This window comes from Alligator mississippiensis, chromosome 10 (assembly GCF_030867095.1).
Source record: "Alligator mississippiensis isolate rAllMis1 chromosome 10, rAllMis1, whole genome shotgun sequence".
NCBI classification, from domain to species: Eukaryota; Metazoa; Chordata; order Crocodylia; family Alligatoridae; genus Alligator; species Alligator mississippiensis.
Genome location: NC_081833.1, coordinates 43993729 through 44016796, shown reverse-complemented (window position 1 = coordinate 44016796; position 23068 = coordinate 43993729). Strand labels below are relative to the sequence as shown.

The window sequence follows — 23068 nt, the reverse complement described above, 5'->3', positions numbered from 1 at the left end:
AACCATGCGCAGCGTGACGTCACGCACCCGGCACTGAGGCTTTGGGCCTCGGAGGCGGGGCCAAGCAAAGCAGTGGGCGGGGCCGGTTTGGTTTCTCGGCGTGCTATGCGTCTCGGCCTCCCACCATGGAGCGCGCCGCGGTGCTGCGCGTCAAGCGGAAGCGCGGCGGGCCGGAGCCGGCCGAGGCGCTGGTGTTGTCGTGCAAGCGGCCGCGCACCGAACAGGGCGGCGACATCGAGAGGAACCTCTTTACGCTTGTGGCCACAGTCGCCTCGCAGGTACCGCGCGCCTTGCCCGTCCCCGTACCGCAGTGCTTGTAGACGACGCGCGCGGAGAGCAGAGGCCGCTTGGCCTCCTGCGGGGAGGTCCGTGCCCTGCAGGGCCTCAGTCTTCCCCTTGCAGGCTGTGTCTCGGCACGGAAGGACCAGAAGCAATTTGCAGGGTGAATATTCCCGTCTGCAGCTTTGCCTCTGCACAATGGATCGTTTTATGAAAAAGGTCAAATTTGCTCGAGGGAGAGATTAGCTGTTGCTCGGGGTCTAGTTCAAGGCTATGAAACACATTTTCTCGCAAACCAACAGCTGACAGACTTCACCATTTCAAGTGCAAAGTACGTTTCTATTTAGTCTTGCGCCTTCTCATCATTAGTAGCTCCTTGACTTGAGGTACCACGGCTCATTGATCAGTCTTGATGCTCCACCTAAGACAACCATAAAGCAACATGAATAACAGGGGCAGGCAAATTATAGCCTGTGGGCTGAATTTGGCCCACCAGAAAATTTCATCCAGCATGCAGTTGCCCACGAATTAATTGCACCCCACCCAACCCGTGCACCTCCTGCCCACCTTCATGCACAGGAGAGCCCTGGACAGGAAGCACAGCTTCCAGGCAGGGCAACTGCTGCTGGGGGACCTGCTTAGCTTCTCCCGCCTCCAGCATCTTCTCCTCATGCCTGTGCTGCAACACTCGCTCCAGGCAGCAGGTAGGGAAATGGTGGTGGGCAGGGGGAAAGCTACAGCAGGGTGGGAGTGTGGGGCTGGGAGCACAGAGCTCAGGTGGATAGGGTGTGGGTACGTGAGGTTTGAGGGAGGGGGGACCGCCCCATGTCTCCCTTCCACCCCCCCCCCCCCCCCCCCCCCGTGCACAGCCCCCCGTTGCTAGGAGCAGCACACAGCAGGCCCTTGAGGTACTCATGGCCCTCCGTGCTTATGGCTCACACAGGCACAGCTGCCCAGCAGCACACAGCTCTAGCTAGTTCTAAGATCTGTAGATGGTGGCAAGGAGCGGAGCCAAGCTGGCCTGCCTTTATCATGCCATGCTCTCCACGGCTCACATGCAGCTCCTGGGACTCGCACGCCACTGAGGGGAAGCCCCGTGTGATGGAGCCAGCTGCCTTCCCTTATTCCTGTCTCTGCGTGCAGCTTCCAGGACTTGGCCAGCAAGCAGAGCGTCCTGCCACTTCCCTGGTGGCAGGGAGCAGGGAAGGCATCCAGCTCCGTTGCGTGGGGCTTCTCCCCAGCACAAGTCCCGGGAGCTGCATACTGAGCTGCAGGGAGCCCCATCCAATAGATGGGGGCTGGCTTGGCAGCAAGAAGCGGAGCCATGTGCGACTCCTGGAACTGGCTGGAGCCATGCGTTAACTGGGTGTCAGCGCCTACACGGGCCATGAGCACCCTGAGGACCTACTGCTGCTGCCACCACCAGTGGGGACTGTACCATGAATAGGGGGCCGCGTGTGGGTGAGGTCTCTGCACCTCTTCCCACACTCCCACCCAACAAACCACACACCCCCACACTCCTGCATATATATACACACACCAATGTCCCCAACATACCCTACCCCCCTCCACACACACCCCATACAATACAAGTTTTCTTCACTTTATGCTGTACATGTGTTCCTGGAAAACGGCACATAACTCAAATTCACATAAAGGGAACCCACTTTACAATATAACAAATAGGAATGCATTCCAAGACCTCGACTGTATTGACCCCCAGACCCATTTTTACCACTTTTACAAGACAATTTTGGTACTCACCAACAGCAGAAAGTACACACAAGCAGAGGGCACTATAATGATGGGGATGGCAACTACAGAAACACACGTCACAGACAATGAGCGAGGAGCACAGATCCACACAGGAGACTATATTTGGTGTGTGTCTCCTACAATGCAGCACAGTGGGCTTCCACCACACTGATAAGAGTCGTGTGCCTAAAAGTGAATTTACCTTGCATATAATGAATTTTTGGCATAAAAAGGGACATTGCATAAAAGTTAATTTGCACATACAGAACCCACATAAAGTGAAGGAAATCTGTATACAAGAGTAAGATTTTATTTTTGAGCTATTATGCAATTATCTCTCTCTATATATACTATGCAAATACATGTAAATGAGGACAAAAATATTTTTTTCAAATACAATTAAAATGTTATAGAAGCTTTTTGACCTTTAGTATATGATTTGGGGTTTTTTCTGGTTCCAGGATGGCAATCCCCCTGCCCCAGGAGCAAGGGGAAGGATTTACAGTGGCAAAGTCCAGGGATTAGGGGCAGGACTTCTCATCCCAAGATGGTGACCAGGGGGTGGGGCTACCCTTGCAGCCCTTAAGCGGCCCTCCAGGCAAAATAATTTGCCGGGGGTGGTGGGGAATAGTTTGAGGCCCTTGCAGGAAGGGAGGGAGTGGGGTAGGGGGCAGGTTCCCCCTGCTGCACATACTCCTGGAGAAGGTATGCACATGCCCCCCAAATTTGTATGCAGGGTGAGGGTGGGCTGCGCTTAGGGCAGGGGTGGAGTGGGTGATGGGGGGGTGCTACAGTGAATTTAGGAGTACTGAAGCCCATGCCGTAGCCCTCACCCCTCCCAGCACTGCCTCTGCCTGCCCCAAGCGCAGTCCCAGCCCAGCCCTCCTGGTAGGAAGGAGCTGACGCAGCCCCCGAGCCTGCAGCAGGCAGCCTGTCCTCACCCTGCACACAAATCCAGGGGGTACATGCCCCCCATGCCTCCCCCAGGGGGGCACACAGCAGGAGTCACTGCCCCACTGATAAGCCACCTGCAGCTCCATCCCACACCCTGCTCAGCACCTACCCCTATCCCACTCCCTCACTGTGGGGGCCTCAATCTGCCCTGTCCCCCAAGCCCTTTTTCCCCCCGCAGGCTGACTGGGCAGATGCTACTATCCAAGGTGCCGGGCTGCATATTGGCTATCAGATCACTATCAGCTGATATGGCTGGTCAATAATTGGCCATCAGGATCAGCCAAAAAAACCTTTATCAGTGCACCCCTAGTAGATGCAGCATGTTTTCAGAAACAGTTTGAGTTCTGATAGTGTAATTTTAATCTTCCCCTCTACCCAGGATGAACCAGTTCAGAAGTATGTACGAGAAGCTATTACTCGAGACAAAACAGCTCATGTTCTACGGCCCTCTCTCAGAAGTGCTCAAAGAATCTCTCAGGACCTGCATTATTCCAAGCAGGTGAACAGGAAGGAAAACCGATACCGTCTCTTAATAAGTCACCGGCCAGACTGCTTTGAGAAAGAAACCATTGCACTTGACACAAATGATGAAGAGTTAACTAAGGGTGAGAGATCAGACTGTGAAGCAAAGAACGATGCTTCACAAAAAGAGAGCAATGCTACTGATTGTGGGGGGTTCCAGTTGTTTGATATAGTACAAGAGGAGGAAGACCCCAGTATTGTTGCAGCACACACACAGGTTGGTATTGAGACTTGTTTAGCATTGAAAAGCTAAACTAAAACTATTCTGTGCAGTAAAATTGCATACGTGGGCAAATTTGAAAGAGCCCGTATTTGCTACTGGCATTAAATCCAGTTTGTTGCTTATATATAAGGCCTTTAAAAATACATTTGTTTGCTGGAAGACTAAACATAAAGGTTAAAAAAAATATAAAAGGGTCTTTATACCAGCTTAACTAACTAGCTAACATTCTAAGCTGCTTGTAGATGTTAAAAAAACCAAAAAAATCCCCATGCTGTACCAGAAGCAGCAGTATGTTACTTTAACCTGACTCCATAGCACCTGTAAAGATCAGGTGCTTCAGTGGAGCTTTTTAGCACTCTAATCTAAAGCTGAGTCAATCAGCTATTAGATAAAAGTGCCAGAAAAGCCCCACTGAAGCACCTGATTATTACAGACACTGCACAGCCAGGTTGAAATGATATACTGTCTCTTCTGGACATGTGCAGGGCTCAGCATGGGAACACACCAAGTTTAAAGTAAAGTGCAGTATGTTTGGGGGTTTTTTACATCTGCAAGCACCTCTAGTATCATACGAAACCTTTATGGAAGTAGTCCTTTTAGTGGGAAAGGGAAGGTACTTGGGTTTCATAGAACCATAGAATATTAGGGTTGGAAGGGACCTCAGGAGGTCATCTAGTTCAACCCCCTGCTCAAAGCAGGACCATTCCCAACTAGATCATCCCAGCCAGGGCTTTGTCAAGCCAGATCTTAAAAACTTGAAAGGATGGAGATTCCACCACTTCTCTAGGTAACTTGTTCTAGTGCTTCTCTACCCTCCTAGTGAGAGAGTTTTTCCTAATATCCAACCTCCCTTGCTGCAACCTGAGACGGTTGCTCCTTGTTCTGTCATCTGCCACCACTGATAACAGTCTAGCTTCATCCTCTTTGGAACCCTGCTTCAGGTAGTTAAAGGCTACTATCAAATTTCCTTTCAGTCTTTGCTTCTGCAGACTAAATAAACCTAGTTCCCTCAGCATCTCCTCAGAAGTCATGTGACCCAGCCCCCTATTTTCATTGCTCCCTACTGGACTGTTACCAACTTGTCCACATCCTTTCTATAGTGGAGGGCGCAAAACTGGACACAGTACTCCAGATGTGGCCTCACCAGTGCAGATTAGAGCAAAATAATTATTTCTCTTGATCTGCTGGCAATGCTCCTACTAAAGCAGCCCAGTATGGTGTTAGTTTTCTTGGCACCCAGGGCACACTGCTGACTCATCCATCTTATTGTTCACTGTAACCACACACCCCCCCCCCCCAAGTCCTTTTTTGCAGAGGTCAGAGAGGGAGTGATTGTCCTGTGAGAAGTGTGCTCCCACACATAATTGGGTATTCTTGTCTTTGATAGATTTTTATTGTGTGTTCATTCTCGTGCGCAGTTGTGGGTGCACACTTCTCTCAGGACAATCACTCCCTCTCCAATCTCTCAGTTCTAATCCTCAAAGGGAACTTACAAATTACCTTTTATAGATGAGCCTATGAACTTCACTTCATAAATCTACTGGATACAAAAAATCATGGACTTATAAATCCAGTGTCTATATTGACACATTACAACCTGCCTGACACCAGATTCACGAGGTTCCTGTCAGACCTGACCTCTTACCTTCTTCTTTTCTCCCTTCTTTTCCCCTACTTTTCTGCCCGTTGTCCTAATTTTCAGCTATTTCCTTTTTCACAGGCAGCCTCTTTTTTACCTTGTCTTACTACTACTGGAATATCTCCCTTTGTCCTTTTTTCCCCTGCTTTTTCCCCTTGCCTTCCCTGCTTTACACCTTTTGTTTTTCTAATTTCTTCTACCTATTTACATTCTCACCGACATCCTGCCACACTTTTAGCTTGTCTTATTCCTTGGAGTCTCAGAACAGCACAGACTCCCTATGCCTGAAGAGGGGTCATTGCGCACAAAAGCTTGCTGAAAACTTTTTTCCAACTACTCAGTTTGTTTAATAAAAGATACCACATCTACTCAAAAAACCTTGCCTGTCTATATCCTTAGACCAACACGGCTACAACCAAGAACCTTCAACACTTTAAAACTGGAAGTACCATTACTTTTCCTTAATAGCCTTTCCTTTATGAGCGTATAATCAGTTTCTGTAGAGACCAAAATAATATTGCTAGAAACAATGGATGGTCCAAAATGGAGGGAGGAGACAGGAAAAACTGTATAGACTAATTATGTCTTTATAAGGAAGTGATGCTGCAGGTTATCTTTAACCCAGACATTATTCTCATGGTCTGGGAATGTGTGGCCTTACAAATCAAGTTTGTTCTTTTGTGTCCCATTAGAGTCTAATACTCTAGATACATAGATGTTAGGGTCGGAAGGGACCTCAATAGATCATCGAGTCCGACCCCCTGCATCGGCAGGAGAGTGCTGGGTCTAGACGACCCCAGCTAGATGGTTATCTAACCTCCTCTTGAAGACCCCCAGGGTAGGGGAGAGCACCACCTCCCTTGGGAGCCTGTTCCAGACCTTGGCCACTCGAACTGTGAAGAAGTTCCTCCTAATGTCCAAACTAAATCTGCTCTCTGCTAGCTTGTGGCCATTATTTCTTGTAACCCCCAGGGGCGCCTTGGTGAATAAATACTCACCAATTCCCTTCTGTGCCCCCGTGATGAACTTAAAGGCAGCCACAAGGTCGCCTCTCAACCTTCTTTTGCGGAGGCTGAAAAGGTCCAGTTTCTCTAGTCTCTCCTCATAGGGCTTGGTCTGCAGGCCCTTAACCATACGAGTGGCCCTTCTCTGGACCCTGTCCAGGTTATCCGCATCCCTCTTGAATTGTGGCGCCCAGAATTGCACACAGTACTCCAACTGCGGTCTGACCAGTGCCCGATAGAGGGGAAGTATCACCTCCTTGGACCTATTCGTCATGCATCTGCTGATGCACGATAAAGTGCCATTGGCTTTTCTGATGGCTTCGTCATGCTGCCGACTCATGTTCACCTTAGAGTCCACTAGGACTCCAAGATCCCTTTCCACTTCTGTGCCACCCAGCAGGTCATTCCCTAGGCTGTAGGTGTGCTGGACATTTTTCCTCCCTAGGTGCAGCACTTTGCATTTCTCCTTGTTGAACTGCATTCTGTTGTTTTCTGCCCACTTGTCTAACCTGTCCAGGTCTGCTTGCAGCTGTTCCCTGCCCTCCGGCGTGTCCACTTCTCCCCATAGCTTTGTGTCATCTGCAAACTTGGACAGAGTACATTTCACTCCCTCATCCAAGTCGCTGATGAAGACATTAAAGAGTATCGGTCCAAGGACCAAGCCCTGCGGGACCCCACTGCCCACACCCTTCCAGGTCAAAGCCAACCCATCCACCACGACTCTCTGGGTGCAACCCTCCAGCCAATTCGCCACCCACCGGACTGTGTAGTCATCCAGGTCACAGTCTCTTAACTTGTTCACCAGTATGGGGTGGGATACCGTATCGAAGGCCTTCCTGAAGTCTAAGTATACGACATCCACCCCTCCTCCTGTGTCCAGGCGTTTCGTAACCTGGTCATAAAAAGAGAGTAGATTGGTCAGGCATGATCTGCCTGCCACGAACCCGTGCTGGTTTCCCCTCAGCATAATTTTTCCTGCCGGGCTCTCGCGTATGTGAGCCTTGATAATTTTTTCAAAGACTTTGCCAAGGATGGAGGTGAGACTGACTGGTCTATAGTTGCCCGGGTCCTCCTTCCTCCCCTTCTTGAAAATGGGGACCACACTGGCCCTTTTCCAGTCCTCCGGGACTTGGCCCGTGCGCCACGAGCGTTCGAATATTCCCACCAGTGGCTCTGCAATGATGTCAGCCAGCACCCTCGGATGGAGCTCGTTCGGGCCTGCCAACTTAAAGGCATCCAGTTCTTCCAAGTGACTCTGCACCATCTCAGGGTCTACACATGGAAGTCTGGCGCCTTGCTGCTGCCTCTCTACAATCCCAGTGAGAGACTTGTCGTGCCCCTCACTTAGGAACCACTGAGGCAAAGAACTCGTTGAGGAGTTCAGCCTTGTCCCCCCTGTCCCTCACCAATTGTTTCTGCCCATTTAGCAGGGGTCCTATTCCTCCCTGGGCCTTCCTTTTACTCCCTATATATCTAAAAAACAATTTCTTGTTGTCCTTTACTTGGGATGCCATCCTCAGCTCCATGGTAGCTTTGGCCTGTCTAACTGCCTCCCTACAAGCATGAGCAGAGGAGGTATATTCGTCTTTGGTGATCTCTCCGTTTCCACTTTTTATGTGCTCCCCTTTTGGCCCTTAGGCTGCCCTGGATTTTTGCGGTCAGCCAGGGAAGCCTCCTGGCCCCTTTCCCTCTTTTACGCCGCATGGGGATCGTCTTGCTTTGTGCCTGAAGGATCGTTTCCTTAAGGCACAGCCACCCTTCTTGGGCTCCCATCATTTCAAAACTCCTACTCTGCAGTGCGTCCTTGACTAATCGCCTGAGTTCATTTAAATCAGCTTTCCTAAAGTCTAGTACTTTCACCCTACTAGTTACCTTACCCACTTGACGTCTTATGGTGAATTCTGTTATTAGGTGATCACTGTCCCCCAGATGGCTACCAATCTGTAGGTCCCGTACCATGTCATCCCCCATTGCCAATACCAGATCCAGTATGGCATTCCCCCTGGTGGGACCACATACCTCCTGTGTCAGGTGGAGGTCCTGTACACAGGTTAGAAACCTGCGTGAGCGGTGGGACTTTGCTGTCTGCGTCTCCCAGCAGATGTCTGGGTAGTTTAGGTCCCCCATGACTACCGCCTCTTTAGCTTTTATGGTCTCTGAGAGCTGCCTCAGGAGCCCCGCATCTATTTCTTCCCCTTGATGTGGGGGTCTGTAGCAGACCCCTATCACCAAATCCTTTTCTCCTTGCCCCCCATGTAGCCTAACCCACAATCCTTCTACTTCCTCATCCTTGGATTCCGTCTTGATTAGGGTTGACGTATATTGCTCATTGACATAGAGCGCAACCCCTCCCCCTTTTTTCCCCACCCTGTCCTTTCTGTACAATCTATAACCCTCAATATGTACTGCCCCGTTAGCAGGGCAGTACAGACCCCTGCCCTGAATAGGATCACTGCCTCTGTACTGGAACAGATTCCTTTAAAATGCTACGCAGTGTTACGGCCTTCTAGGTTGATTGATTGTCATTTTTTAGGTATTAAGACCAAGAACTAAAACCAAGCTAGCTTTTTCTTTATTCTCTTCCCTTATTCTCCCTTTCATTCCTATTTTTCTTTTTCCTGATTCTGTAATATTGGGAAGGAATGTGCATGGCTCCCCATTTTTGCCTCAGAATTTCTTAAAGTGGATGTAGCCAGTGGTACTGAATAGATGAAACTTTCTCAAAACTTGCCTTCAGGCAAAGGTATATTTTGTGCCAATCCAAACAGACACTGTAAGAGCAAGTCAGCTGAAACCAAGTAACTTACATATGGCCTGACTGAGAGAGAAATAGGCAGGTTTGGTTTTTTTTGCTTGTGTGAACGTGGAAATGGGGAAACAATAAGGGGTACACTCAGTGGTCCTAGCAGCCTTTTCCTGTCGCTCATACTTGATGTCATCAATTCCCATGTAAGCATGAGACTACTCTTTACCTAGTCCTGTTCTTTTTTTACAAAATATTTAACTACATAATGCTACTACAATAGCAGATTTCTGTCAGTATTTTGTAGCACGAGAATTCGGGAACAAAATTTGGTATGAAAGTTATGAAGTAAACTGCTTTGTCTAAGAAGCACTAAACAGACAGAATAGCACTTACTATAGACCAATATTTTGTACTTACCACTTTTGCTGGGATAAAGCAGCAGAAGTACCAGGGATCCATATGTGAGGGGCTGCATTTTATGTCTATCAAGTAAGAATTTGGGGACTTGTGGAAGTTCAAGGAATGGATAATATTTTACGTGGCAAATTTTTATAACGGACACTAACACTTTTTTGATGATACAGGGGAAATAAATATTAGATTTAAATGGATCTCTTATGTACAGCATAACTGAGGAAAAGCTTGGTTTAAAACTTCTAGAGCTAGAAACTTCACCTTCAACTTGAAAGCATCTCTTCAGTGTCCCAAGACCTTTAGTAATGTAGCTGGTTATTTGGAGCACAGGCAATCTACATTTTTCACTGGAAAAGGTTTTAGACCAGTATTTTGCAGGATGCCTATTCTCTTTGCCTTTATTAGGATATCGAAGAAAAATGTTATATTTCTATGACACTTTGAAAGTCTGTACATATGACTTAAAATACATGTGGTGGATTTTTTTGGTAACAGAAGACTGATGATCCAGATGTGATTCTCTGTAATGCCGTAGAGATGATCCGTGAACGTTTAACTGTATCTGAGTGTGATAAAAGGGAAGAGCACAAAAAGAAGGAAGATGATTATGTTTATGATATTTACTACATGGAAACTTCAACCCCTGGTTGGATTGAGAATATCTTGTCTGTGCAGCCCTATAAAGAGGAATACGAACTGGTAAGGGTCTGGAAATCAAACTAGACCTTTTTAGTAATTTAAGCAGCTAATGGAAGAGTATTAATCATGCAAAATATGGCCTCTTGCTTTTATATTTGTAGCTCAGTTACTTTATTATCAAGCATACACTTTCTTTCTACAAGCTCTGCATACTAAATGTAAGTTCCTTTCAGGTTGTCAAGACAAAGTGCATCTTATCTGACACTAATAGTCCTGTTAATTTTTTTTCATTAGTTTTACTAAGCTCTGAACTATTATTTTTGTGCTAACTCATTTTGGTGCACAAGAAAGGAAAGAATTTAGGTCATTTGTACTTCAGTTGTATGGTTCTTCATGGTCGACAGATGTAAAGCAATAAACTAATTTTTCATTGAACAGTTATGACTGTACTTGTCCAAAAGGAAGCAGAAAGATATCAAGGAAACCAAGTTAAGATGACAGAGAGAACCGGAATTGTGGCATTCCCTAAGTGTTGAGTACTTTAGAGCCTTGAATGTTCTTTTCTTTTAGTTCTTTTTTGTGAGAGAAATGACTTTCTGTCATGATGTAACTTTGTAATTAATTCAAAGCATAAGCTGTTCAAAGTATAAATTATTTAAAGTGTTTTTTCATCGCATGTCCTCTGGTCCATTGGTTCCATACACCAAAATGAGATACAGCTTTTATCATTTATACATGAAATAGTTAATCTATTCCTTCTCCCCATCTAATATACAATGACTTAATTACAGCTGAAAGTGGATGGAATTAATTTTGCTGTTAATTTCAAAATAGGTAAACACCCAATTGCACTTAAGCTATCAATAGTTTATTAGTTACTGTAGTTTCATATGCGAAAACGTAAGCTGTGCCATACCAGAAAAGACTGTAGTATAACTAGTGTAGCTGTAACTTTAACTACTGCATAGTTGTACTGTAATTGGCTTAAGTATGACTAGTGCATCTTTCTTCATCCTCATTCACTACTATGTACATGGGCATAGGAATTGCTTAGTGCTTTTTGTGACATCTGTTTCCCCTCTGTCAATTTTGACAATGCAGGTAGCAGATCCTATTTCAGAAGAAATATATGATGATGAAGATGATGAGAATGATGAGAATAATTGGCGTAATGATTATCCTGATGAAGATGAGTTCCTTCCTGAAGAAAATGAGAACAGTGACAGAGAAAAAGGTATCATAGTCCTAATTACGGCTTTTTTTCATGCCTCTGAGTTGGTTCCTTCCAGTGTAAGTGCATCTGCACAACAATTGATAATTCAACAAAAAGGACAATGGCTTACATTTTCTAAAGCTAGTCCTTTATACTGGCTACAATCTTATCGATTTGATTTTTTGTAACTTAATGGCATACAACTTGAGGTGACTAATATTGAATGATCTCTCTCAAGGGGAGGGAGAACAATCATTTGGTTGTGTACTTCTAAGGCAGTTTTGAGAGGAATATATTCTATTGCAGGTAGCAGATGATAGGAATAAGCTTCCTTATTTTCATGCATCCTACATTCACAAACAAGTATTAACTGAGATCGTAATAACTACTGTAGAGTTCAGTAAGACTTAAAATCCAAAATTCCTGAAAGCCTTTCTGGGTTAGTAAGCTCCTGACAGCTAAGACCATGAAGATTTCTTCAGGATTGCTGCAGACATTTTCTTTGCGTTTCTTATATACAACAGGAAAGTGCTTGTGATTTTACACCATTACTCTATCATCCTTGCAGTAGCTTTTTCTAGTGGTTTCTGACTTCCTATGTCATGAATGAATGAACTCTGTTATTCTGACTAAACTACTTTGGCCAGACATAAATTTCAAACTACTGCACCTACAGAGAATTTTATTGGAGGCCTGCCTTGCTTAGAGATGGAATTCCTATTCTGCTCTGACCATGTTAAGTTCCTGAGTCTAGCCACAGACTTTATTTTGATTAGTTGATTTATAACTGCAGAACTACAGACTTGTAGTTCTAAAATTTTTCTTCTCTCTAGAGTCTGAAGATGGGAGTTTCAGTGATGAAGATGGTGGGGGTTACAAGAGGAGAGCCTGGGATGCATACCACAGTGATATTCTACAAGAGTTTGCATGTGATGAGGCCCGAGACTTGGATTCTGATTAAATTATATTCAAAATACTAACCTACTGTATACATGGTATTATACTCTTGTTCTCCTTGGTAAGATCTATGGGGAACAAAAATAAGTGCTGCTTTTCATGGCTATTTATAGAAATGAGATTAAAGTTAAAGAATGGGAAAGCATTTCTCTCTTGCAAAACAAGTAGTTTCCTAATGTTCCATAAAGTGCTACTTGTGAAGTGGGGAAATGTTAAGTTAAACCATCATCCATCTGTCTGATCTCAAGAAGTGGTAATATACCAGATTGTCACCAATTTACTTTAATACTGTTGCTCACTAAAGCAAATTACTTGCTAAAAATTATTGGCTATTTCTTTTAGCAAATAAGCATGTGTACAACACAGCGCCTATTTTCATCAAATAAGACATTCACTTCTTGAATGAGGAAGTTATGTTCCAGTTTGAGTATTATGAGAGACTGAAAAGAGCAGAGAGGAAACCATGGCTTTAGGTAAAATCTTGACTGGTAAACCTCCTAGAGATTACTACTGCATTTAGTTTTAACAAACAAGAGAGGCTGTGTAGTCTCTACATAAAAATGGAGGGATCAAATATAATCAGTAAACATGTTCTATGGATTATTGTCTGGACACTTTTTTGCCTTTAATATTTGTTACTAGAATGGAGTAAAGTATTTATGCACTTTCGTATGTAAATAAAGAACTGATTTGTGGAACTGATTGTAGCAGTGTCTTTAAAAGCAAAACAGAAACAAATTTAGACCTACCACAGCTGGTCTTAAACAGTCCAACTCAAGACAGAGGCTTACACTGCAACATTTTAAATCTTCATAGATTTCATAGACATTAGGGCTGGAAGGGACCTCGGAAGATCATCGAGTCCAGGCCCCTGCTCAAAGGGCAGGAAGTAAGCTGGGTTCGTAGGATCCCAGCAAGATAAGCATCCAGTTTGCTCTTGAAGGTGTTCAATGTAGGCGCTTGAACCACCTCCGGTGGCAGGCTGTTCCAGACCTTGGGGGCTCGGACAGTAAAGAAATTCTTCCTTATGTCCAGCCTGAAACAGTCTTGTAGTAGTTTATGACCATTCGACCTAGTCGTCATCCCTTGGGGCACTCCGGTGAACAAACGTTCCCCCAGATACTGGTGGTCACCCCTGATAAACTTATAGGTGGCCATCAGATCACCCGAGCCTGCGCTTTTCCAGGCTAAAGAGCCCCAGGGCTCTCAACCCGTCATCGTAGGGTCTGCTTCCCTGACCTCTGATCATGCGCGTGGCTCTTCTCTTATTAAATAGTCAATAGGAACTTTTGACTTTAGATTTCTGGGATGAACTGGGACCAGAGTACAGCTATCATGTAGTTATATTTATAGTGGTGGAACAAGTGATACTACTATTAAAGAGTTGGTCCAGCATATATTTTGCTTGCAAATTATACAGAAAATACAATTATCTCTGATTTGGTTAGTGACATTTAGTTTTAAATTGAGGATAAGATGGTCATAATTTTCTAGTCCATGAAAAGAAATCTGAAGTGATCCGTTAGCCTTTATTGTACATTGTGGAGCATTATCTGATTTTTGACTACTTAATACTGGAAGAGGGAAATTACTGCTCCTCTATATAAATAAAAATAAACAGGACTCAAAAACACTTGTAAAAAGTCTTAAAAGCTATTGACATGTTGCTTTTCTGCTTCCTTTTTCAGAAGCACTGTCTGCTTCTGCTCACAGAAGGGCCCTTTCCTTACACATCAGAAGTTCGAGAGCCTATGGAAGCAAACTATCAGATATTACTTTATTAATGAAAACGACTGTATTTACTTCTCTGTCTAGATATATGGATTACACCATGGACAATTAGGATCACACACTTCCTGTCACTGAAATATACCTTAACATAGTAAGTGGGGAAAAAAACTGGTCTCAGAATAGATTTTGAACTTTGAATTTATAAAATATGCCCAAGCTTCTTGGCAAATCTATTGCCTGCTGAGATTTATAATCCTTTATACAGTTAAAGCTTCAAAAATACTGAAGTGCTCCTACTTAAAGAATAGAGTGCAGTCTATCACAGCAAGATTTAAGTAGTCAAATACCACTTTTAATTAAATAATTAGGTGAGACAACAAAAAAGATTTGTGAGATTTAAAAAAAAAAAAATCTGTGATACTTAAACAAAATACCTACATTTAAGTGTACTTAAATTTACTTAAAACAGTAATTAAATCCAGTGGTTGGTAAATGCTGCAGAATGCTACCAGTTTACAACAAAATCTAGCACTAAATTTAATCTGTACCACAACTTCAACTTTGCCTTACAGGTAAAACAAGATTGACTAGAAACTCAATGCCCAGGAGCCTGACAGTTATAACAAGTTTTAAAACAGTTTATAGTATTAGCAATTTCTTAGCCTCTCAATGAAAATCTTTCAGTTCAATGGGATGCAGGTTTGATGTGGCTTGCTTCAAACTGAAAGAAGCAGATTTAGAAAAATAAATTACTGAGACCTAGAAGGGATGCACACTGCAGACTTCCAATTCACAGTTTGATTCAGTTTTAAACAAACATTTAGACCAATGTTTTGAAAATAAGAGAACCTATACCAGAAGCACAATCCACAGTGCTTGCCCCTTTTGACTGCTGTACTTTATTTTAAGATGGCTACAATTTTAACAAATTGTACCTCTTCCCTCCCTTTACTGTAGTGATGATGCATGCTAAAATTGTAGCTACCCTGAGTGCAGATCCAGGAGCGATAAAAGTGCTCATGCTGAAAGCCAATGAGTCTGCTTTCAAATTCCAAAATGCTCAAGATTCACTTTCTGTCTTGTTGCTATATTGTTCCCCATCAGTCACTTCTACCACTTCAGTTTTCAAGTTGACTTAATAGCTATGGCAATACTCACTTCTGCTAGAAGACCTTATACAATATTGCATTTCTTCCCATGAACAGTATTAGAAGCTATATTCTGGGCTTGGTAACACTGTTTGTGTGTTACATTTATGAACCACTCAAACTTCAACATTTGGGTTTATGTGTTGGGATTCCATTTAAACCAGTTTGCCTAATCAGAGCCTCTTTAACATTAAAAGCCCTGCTTATAACCATTTCAGGAAAAAAGGTTTGTAAAGTTCATAAAAGATGCTGAATGAACTAAGCTTTGAATACTAAAATCTTCTTTCCACCCAAGTTACCACATCTGTGAAATGATTTTCCAGGAAAAAGTTCAGCTTAATCTGTGTTTGTCTGTATTCTCTGCTGTAACTGTCAATGAGTTTTGCCATGGCTGATTTTCTGTCAAGATAAGGAAGTCATTTGACACAGGCCATGGAGCATCCTTCAGATAGGAATGGCTTTTGGTCACTTGGGACATGAAGTGGCTTTGAATTCAACTGAGAGTTATTATTCTACTGTCCTCCAAAGTCTGTTTAATTTGATCACTCAGCTCCACCATCCAAAGATTTATTGCTGCTCTTCTTACCACCTCAATCCCACTTCTCTGAGATTTCATCAAACTACAATAAATAGCTGTCAAACATTGTTCCTGTGGGAAATAAGTGGATAAAAATCTGTCCTGAATGTTGTAGTTAAGGGGAAGACTATAGCAAAGCATGGTCTGCATAGAAATCCCTCTTCAGGTATCGCTGATATCTGCTTCTGGCTCTGATCCTTCAGTTGTCCCATTTTTCCTGTTGAGCTTTTTCTGTTCCCTTAGTTGCATATTATTTGCTTTTTACATTGTTTTGGAATTGCTTTGTATCTTTAGTAAGACTTGGTCTCCCATTTCTTTTCTTCACTCTTGCCCATCTCTGTCAAAACACAGTAACAAAGCAGCTGGGTAGCTCGAGTAATAGCACCTGCACAGGAAATTGAAGAAAAAAAAAATCAGATAAGTATCTGAGCACCACCATAAGAGCAGCTGCTTACCTAAAACTTAACTTCATAGACAATTGTTCTATGTATAAGATGATAATTGAAAAATCTTGAAATAGTCATTTCTTAGAAAAAGACACATGAAACACACTAAGTTTCCACTAAAAGTTTACACTAAAATGTTTGGTTTAGCATCTTTAAAAGCCATGAACAAAAACATTGTGTTGTCCTAATGATGTCTTAAGGTTTTTGCCAAGCATCCTGTCCCATCGTTGAAAATGCCTAAAGTAAAATAACATTTAAAAAGCAAGGAAAGGGGAATGAGGGGAAAGTTTTGTATAAACTTTAAGATGTTATGGTTTAATTGTTAACTTATAGAACTACTGCTGATGTACTGTACCCATTCATAAATTAAGATTAAACTCATACCTAATCCTTATACAAGTAAAACTTTGTGCTTTAATCCACAGTAGACTATTTTACTGCACGTTAAAGTGTCACATAAACTGGCATTATGCTAATACATAGTAAAATAGTCTGATGTGTTTTAAGCATCACTAAAAAAGCACGCAAATGCACTGCTGCGCATTAGCACAGCCTAATGCACATTCATTTAGTGCCTCATGTTGGAAGCACTAAATTTAATATGCATTTAAAAAGGTGCATTAATGCACACATAGATTGAGCAGTAGGACTGATAGAAGAGGGTGATTTATTCTGAATTGCAGCAATTCAGCAAAAGTATACAGTAGGCAAAATTCTAAGGAAATTAGTTTTCAGCTGTGAATGGTATAAATATTCATTCCCATCAAGTCTGGGAGTGTATAAAGTCAAAGCAAAGCAAGACCACTTGTATGACAGTCAAGCCATTTTAAAATCATAACTAGGTTTCCCAAATAAGAATGTTAATGTTTGATGAAATGGGAATGCAATGAAATGCATCAAATGGCAAACAAACAATGTATCCATTTTCTTTTGTACAATAATTGAGATAGGCTTAATAAATAATATTTTATTTAATTTTATTGCAACAGTCTTAATTTATTCTAACCATCTACCAGCACTTACCTAAAATCTTGTTGATAAAGGGAGGTCTTCTGGATATGGGCAAATAGACTCCTATGAAGTAGACTGGAATTCCAGACAAAGCAATACCAATTCCAATCAATGAATTAATGGTGTCACTATACAGAGGCACTACCACTAAAAATACTGAGCATATACAGAAGACTATTGGGAAAAATAGGCTCAGCTGAAAAAGAAACACATATACAAAACTGTTCTTGTTATAATATCAAATAAATAAGTGACATCTAGAATGTTATTTTCACTTTTTATTTCCCCATATGAAACCAGCCTGTGTTGCCTAAAATGTACTCAGCTAGTCAGAATAATAGGTAGATATTGGCACAACCACAGTATAATATAATAGCAAAGACCTTTGTGGGCAAAAATAACTGATGACAGTGTCTTTGTACTGGAGCAGAGCAGTTTAACTGATTGCTTAACTGAAATGTCACCTTTCAGAGCAGTGAAGAGGGCCCATTAGTTCCAGGAAATTTATCTAGTTTTTTTGCTAGAGAGATATGCTAAAAGGATCAGAGACTCAGGCAAACACTGGCTCTAAAGGTTCTCCAGGCATAATCTGCCATCCCTAACTTCAAACAAGACAATGGAAAGGAGGGGAGAAGGGAAGGGAGCTAAGGATACAACCACTTGACCTGTAATCCAAGGAGCAAGGCTTGCTACTGTTTTCAGTTATATGAGCTACTCCATGGGACAGAGGGAGGGGTAGTGGCTAAAGTGATACATAATGAAGAGAATATCAGATTACAAGAGTTTCATTAGGTTGAAGTGTTGGAGCCACAATGATCCAGGAAGTATTGGAGTCAAGGATATTTTTGTGATATCTTTTATTAGACCAACTAGAGTTGAAAGAAGTGTTTCACTCTCACCTAGAGGCTAAGCTCTGATAGATTTACAATTCAACAGTACCATTCTGACAATGCATATGGCCCAGTCTTTAAGTAGAAGAGATCTTAAAAACAATTTTGCATATATTATTTCTTACCTTAAGAGGCCTTGGACGCTCTGGTTCCTTCCAGCGTAAATACAATTGCCCAGCAATTGATAGTCCAACAAAAAACCAGTAACTGAAACTGAAGTAGTTAATAAGAAGGAAGACATCTTCTACAGTGAGGTAAATGATGGTCATAGTACACTGTTAAAAAAGAAGAGAGGTCCCAAAAAGTGATATCTAGTTTTCAAGAGTTTACTGTTATTTTTTCTATATGCACATTGAAGTAATACCACCTCTTTCCTGCCTGAGCCTCACACGATTTTATCATTCCCGAGAGTGAGATTGTAACAGATTTCCTAAAGTAGTCAGTATGGAACTAGTACAAAATCTCTTGCCATTGAACAAAGAGGAAGGCAGGTCCAATGCTGAATTTAAGAACCAATCTCCAGCTAAGTATGTAGGGAAAAAATTTAGAAGAGGGGCAAGATGCTTTGAGTACAGTTATCTGTGAGGAAATGCTAAAATAGCTGGATTTTTATTATTCCTAGTTCATTTATATCCTCAAGATTTAAAACAGCTTGAAGAACTTGTATTTGATGTTCATAAGTCTCACTGAAAATTTAAGAGGCACATCAGTCAGCTCATAGATTCATAGATGTTAGGGTCGGAAAGGACCTCAACAGATCATCGAGTCCGACCCCCAGTCTTACTTTAGCATTTATTTTATTATTTTAAAATCAAAGACAGAACTGCAGATGAACTGCACAAACAAAGTGTTCATTTCATTCCAGTTACAGACTTTGTAAATTGCTTCTGCTTTTCAGAATTTTTTGCATTTTATCAACTCTAACTCTTAAGGTGTCATCTTATTTCACATACGAGATAATTTCATGTTGTGTATAATGTTTCTTCTGTTAAAGAACTCCAACTCAATTTTAAAAAATACATGTTGAACTGCTTGCAAACCCTCAAACACAGAACTTAAAAAAATACAGTAGCAGCAACTCACATTGAACAGCAGTGCAGGTATTGGTGTGAATCTTCCTAAGTGTATCATAGACAACAGATCAGGGAGATGGCCTTCCCGGGAGCCTACAAAAAACAGCCTAAAAAAGACATACGAAAGCATAACTCTTTAAGCTAAGGGAGAAGACCACATACATGAACAAAACACATATCCTGTCAGTGTTTGAGGGCACTGATAACTATTTTAATAAACCTGTATGTATATATTCAATCCATCTAATACAAACATTCCTACTGCATCTTTTTAGAAAGAAAATTCCACAGAAAAATTAGTACACTCTGTGGTAACTGGGGCAGTTTTCCACTGTTAAGTGTTAAAAGCACACAAAGACTGCTGTTATAGTCACTAGATTTCATTACGATATAAGTGATTTGTTGCATATAAGAATGAGTTTGAAGTGCATTAAGTTTAAGCATATACCCCACCGCCCAAGAAAAAAAAAGTTATTCTACCAGTAAACTAGAGAAAAACATTTACATCACTTGTCCAAAGAAGGTGACAATAAATGAGACCACAGTTTAATCACCAACTGAATATCATTCATCATACCTTAAATTACACTATTGATATTATATGCAGTGATGTTTGGAGAAGCAAAGTGGTGATAAAACAATGCATAAAACAAGCCATAACCTACTGAGACCTGTCACTTCATAGTGATATTCTTTAAAGGCCTTGATATCACATTAGTTTACTCTGTCATAAAACAACAATTTAGCCAGAATTATTATGAAGCAAAGCCAAAATATTACCTAGATGATGCTAAAATTGAGGCATTAAGTCCACCAAAACATGAAAAGGCTACAGCAATGGGAATTGTCCAACTGAAAATGCCGAAAACCTGGTCAGCAAATGTCTAATAGACAAAGAAAAGGGAAAAATTGAAATGTTTCTAAATGACAGTACAGGAATAGAACAGTAAACTCAGAGCTATTCTAATATGATGTGTAAAAAAACAATATGCATATTAGGAACCATCCACAGTGCTGCAAAAACTGGCAGCCAACACTTGCAGTTATTTTATTGATTCAACACAAAATTAACTTTCATTAAGTTAAGCTATTTAATTTGGACTTACTCCTCATAAAGTCCAGTAAGCCCTTGTCTTAGAACAATTCATAGAGAATTATGTTCACAAAATTTATAAAACAGATTTTAAATTGGATTTTCACTATTAAGTTGCATAATACAGCACATTAATGGAGGTGAGAGAAATCAAACCAGTGTAATACACTGGCTTCCAAAGAAACAATAATGGGAAAATATTTTGAGATCCAAAGAGAGAAATGGTATACTGTAGAAGGCAACAAACGCATCAATTTTTATCTCCCTCATGCAGCCTTGCCTTGGCCTGGAGCAGGCAAACTGTCAGCCAACATCAGCCTTTTTATTACTGCTGCTAGACCATGCTGCATGCTACTGTGGTGGCCTCCAGCAGTAATATACCTGGGAGGTGGAGAAGGACAAGCAGAGCATGAGCCCCAGTAGCAAATTATGAAGTGGGCACAATGCCCCTGCCCCTAGTAGTCTTTGCCACATTAGACACAACCCTGCATTGCCCAACCATAGGATCCAGGCAGGTGTAGCCCACATACAGCAGTGTATCTGGGGGGCAGGATGGTGAGCAGAATAGCACCCCCTAGGGAGTCTTTTCAAGGCAGGTGCAGCTGTGTGCCCAACAGTGTATTGGGGAGAGGAAGGAACAAATGGAGCATCAGGGCAGCTCCCATGGAGTCCATGTTGCTACATCAACCACAGGCACAGCAGTAGCAGCTGCCTCCAGAGTGCAAAGCGCCAGGACAGGTAATCAGCTCTCCTTCACTCCAGTCAAGAGTCAGAAGAATTCTCCCACCTCAACCCCTCACATGCTGAAGGAGTTTACTACAGCTCTGGCCTCAAGTGCTAGTGCTCTGGAGTAAGGAAGCCAAGAGCACCATGGTTTCACAGCAGGTGGGTTTCCAGAGGCCTGTACTCTGGAAACAAGAATGCAATTGTTTAACACCATAATTTACAAGGTATCACACTAGATAATTTTTTATTCATCAACGTATTTCCCTCTGAATGAAAGCAATAGGACAGAATTCCAGAAAGTAAGGTCTCAGGCTACATGAAAATAAGGGTTTAATTCAAAGTGACTAACAGTCTCTTAGTCTAAAGTTTCTCCAGGTCTGGGCCCTATACCATAGATGCTGGATACTACCCTGGATTACGTTTATTACCCCATGCAAAGATGAGGGTTTGTGAAATACTTAAGAGCATACACAATCCTGGCAAACTGCTGCAGGGGACTACTGAGGTGATCCAGCTGTTTGCTGCAGCTCTAACTTCAAGGGCTGCTGCTCATCAGTTGATAAGCAGCTGTGTCCTTTGAAGCAAAAGGCACAACAAACAGCTGAGTGACATGTTCTCAATTTGATAACCTGCTACATATTAAAGGAACTGCAAACCACCTGAATACAAATGATCCAAGTTCTATCATCTCTTTAAATAATTTTAAACTAAGCTAAATCCAAATCCTTCCTTGTCCCACTGTGCTTAGCTGGAGAGAAAAATTCCCTTACCCAACATGGAAACTATTTTAGATTTCAGCTATGAGACAGAAGTTCCATCTCACATCCATGACAATATTGACTGAAGCAAACTAACAAAGATGGAAACAGGTGCAAACTTTGACTCATTATGACTGTATGGAGTCATTTTGTCAGTTATGAAATGGAAACATATTTTGGGTTATACATAAAAAGAAACAACTGGGTGATGGTATCCAAATAACATTCACAACAAACATCTTTTATAAAATGAGTTGCAGGAAACAACCTGCATCTTTACCATAATCACAGACAAGATAAATACTTGACAGCTCAGTATGTTACTAACCATCTACCACATCCAGTAACTGTTTCTCTCATTAGTTTCTTGAGCTTTATTCTGATGCATCAGTTTTGAGATTTCAATGTTCCCAAATGGCAAGAGCTGTGAAAAATCAGTCTTGCTTCCTGTTCACACTGTACCCAACAATTAGTATTTTGACCTCCTCAACCCTGTTCTTTCCTTTCAGACAGCTTATTTTCATTCACGAGACAATATGGGCTAAGAAGGTCAAATCAAACAATGTAAATATTCATGCCGGCATTTTGTTCATAATGTACAAAAGCATCTGGAATAAAAGGTTCTGAGTGGGATTTTTTGGGTTTTTTGTCAGCCATTGCCCAAGTTGTTGACATCCCTATTTCCTGTATCCTACGCATGGCTTTATGAACAAATTAACTGTGGTAGTGGCCAAGCTGTATAGTTTACAAACTTCACCAGTGTTAGGCAAATAAATATCCTAACTATAAGGTTTCAGATTAACTTTTGTAAAAATGAAAACCTAGAAGTCCTTTGTATAAATCTTTAAACCACCTTATGGTTCAAGGATATTTATAAACAATTGATCAACACAAAGCTCTTGCCTGTTTAGAGTTGCCTTTTCCAGCTTCTAGACCAGGTCCATTCTCCAGAATTTTAGTCCAGCCACTTTAAATACTGAACCCAACTCAGTTTAGCTATACATAGGGACTAACCTAACTTGCAGGGACTACCCCCCAATTTTCTGGGCATAACATAGGCCTGAGCAGCTGTTTTATGGGTGGAGAGCAATGGCCCCCTCCCCCATGCTGCTGACTGGCTGCAAAAGCTGTTCATTCACATGGCCCCATCCCTTGCTGATTGGTGGAGTGGGGTGGGGCCACACAACAGGTAGACCTTGCACCCAATCAGCAGATTAGACTTGGCCTAAATGATGTGCCAGTACAAAAGCATATATCCTAACAGAAATCT

At 42.1% G+C, this 23068-nt stretch overlaps 2 protein-coding genes across 2 annotated transcripts in view; one reads left to right on the top strand and one right to left on the bottom strand.

The window, feature by feature from the left end:
* The first annotated feature begins 61 nt into the window (after positions 1–61).
* On the top strand, positions 62–13043 carry SLC7A6OS (solute carrier family 7 member 6 opposite strand). The gene is made up of 5 exons (XM_006258161.4): positions 62–278; positions 3368–3727; positions 10032–10235; positions 11277–11409; positions 12222–13043. The coding sequence occupies exons 1-5, from the start codon at positions 126–128 to the stop codon at positions 12347–12349; spliced, it is 978 nt and encodes a 325-aa protein (XP_006258223.1). The 5' UTR covers positions 62–125; the 3' UTR covers positions 12350–13043.
* Positions 13044–14256: 1213 nt separating this feature from the next.
* SLC7A6 (solute carrier family 7 member 6) overlaps positions 14257–23068 on the bottom strand; it is a 51255-nt gene continuing 42443 nt past the window's right edge. Inside the window, exons 7-11 of the mRNA XM_006258159.4 lie at positions 20002–20105; positions 19232–19328; positions 18274–18423; positions 17271–17454; positions 14257–16186 (exon numbers count right to left, since the gene is read on the bottom strand). Coding sequence (XP_006258221.1) covers positions 16092–16186; positions 17271–17454; positions 18274–18423; positions 19232–19328; positions 20002–20105 — 630 coding nt within the window. The 3' untranslated portion in view covers positions 14257–16091. The remainder of the gene's footprint in view (positions 16187–17270; positions 17455–18273; positions 18424–19231; positions 19329–20001; positions 20106–23068) is intronic.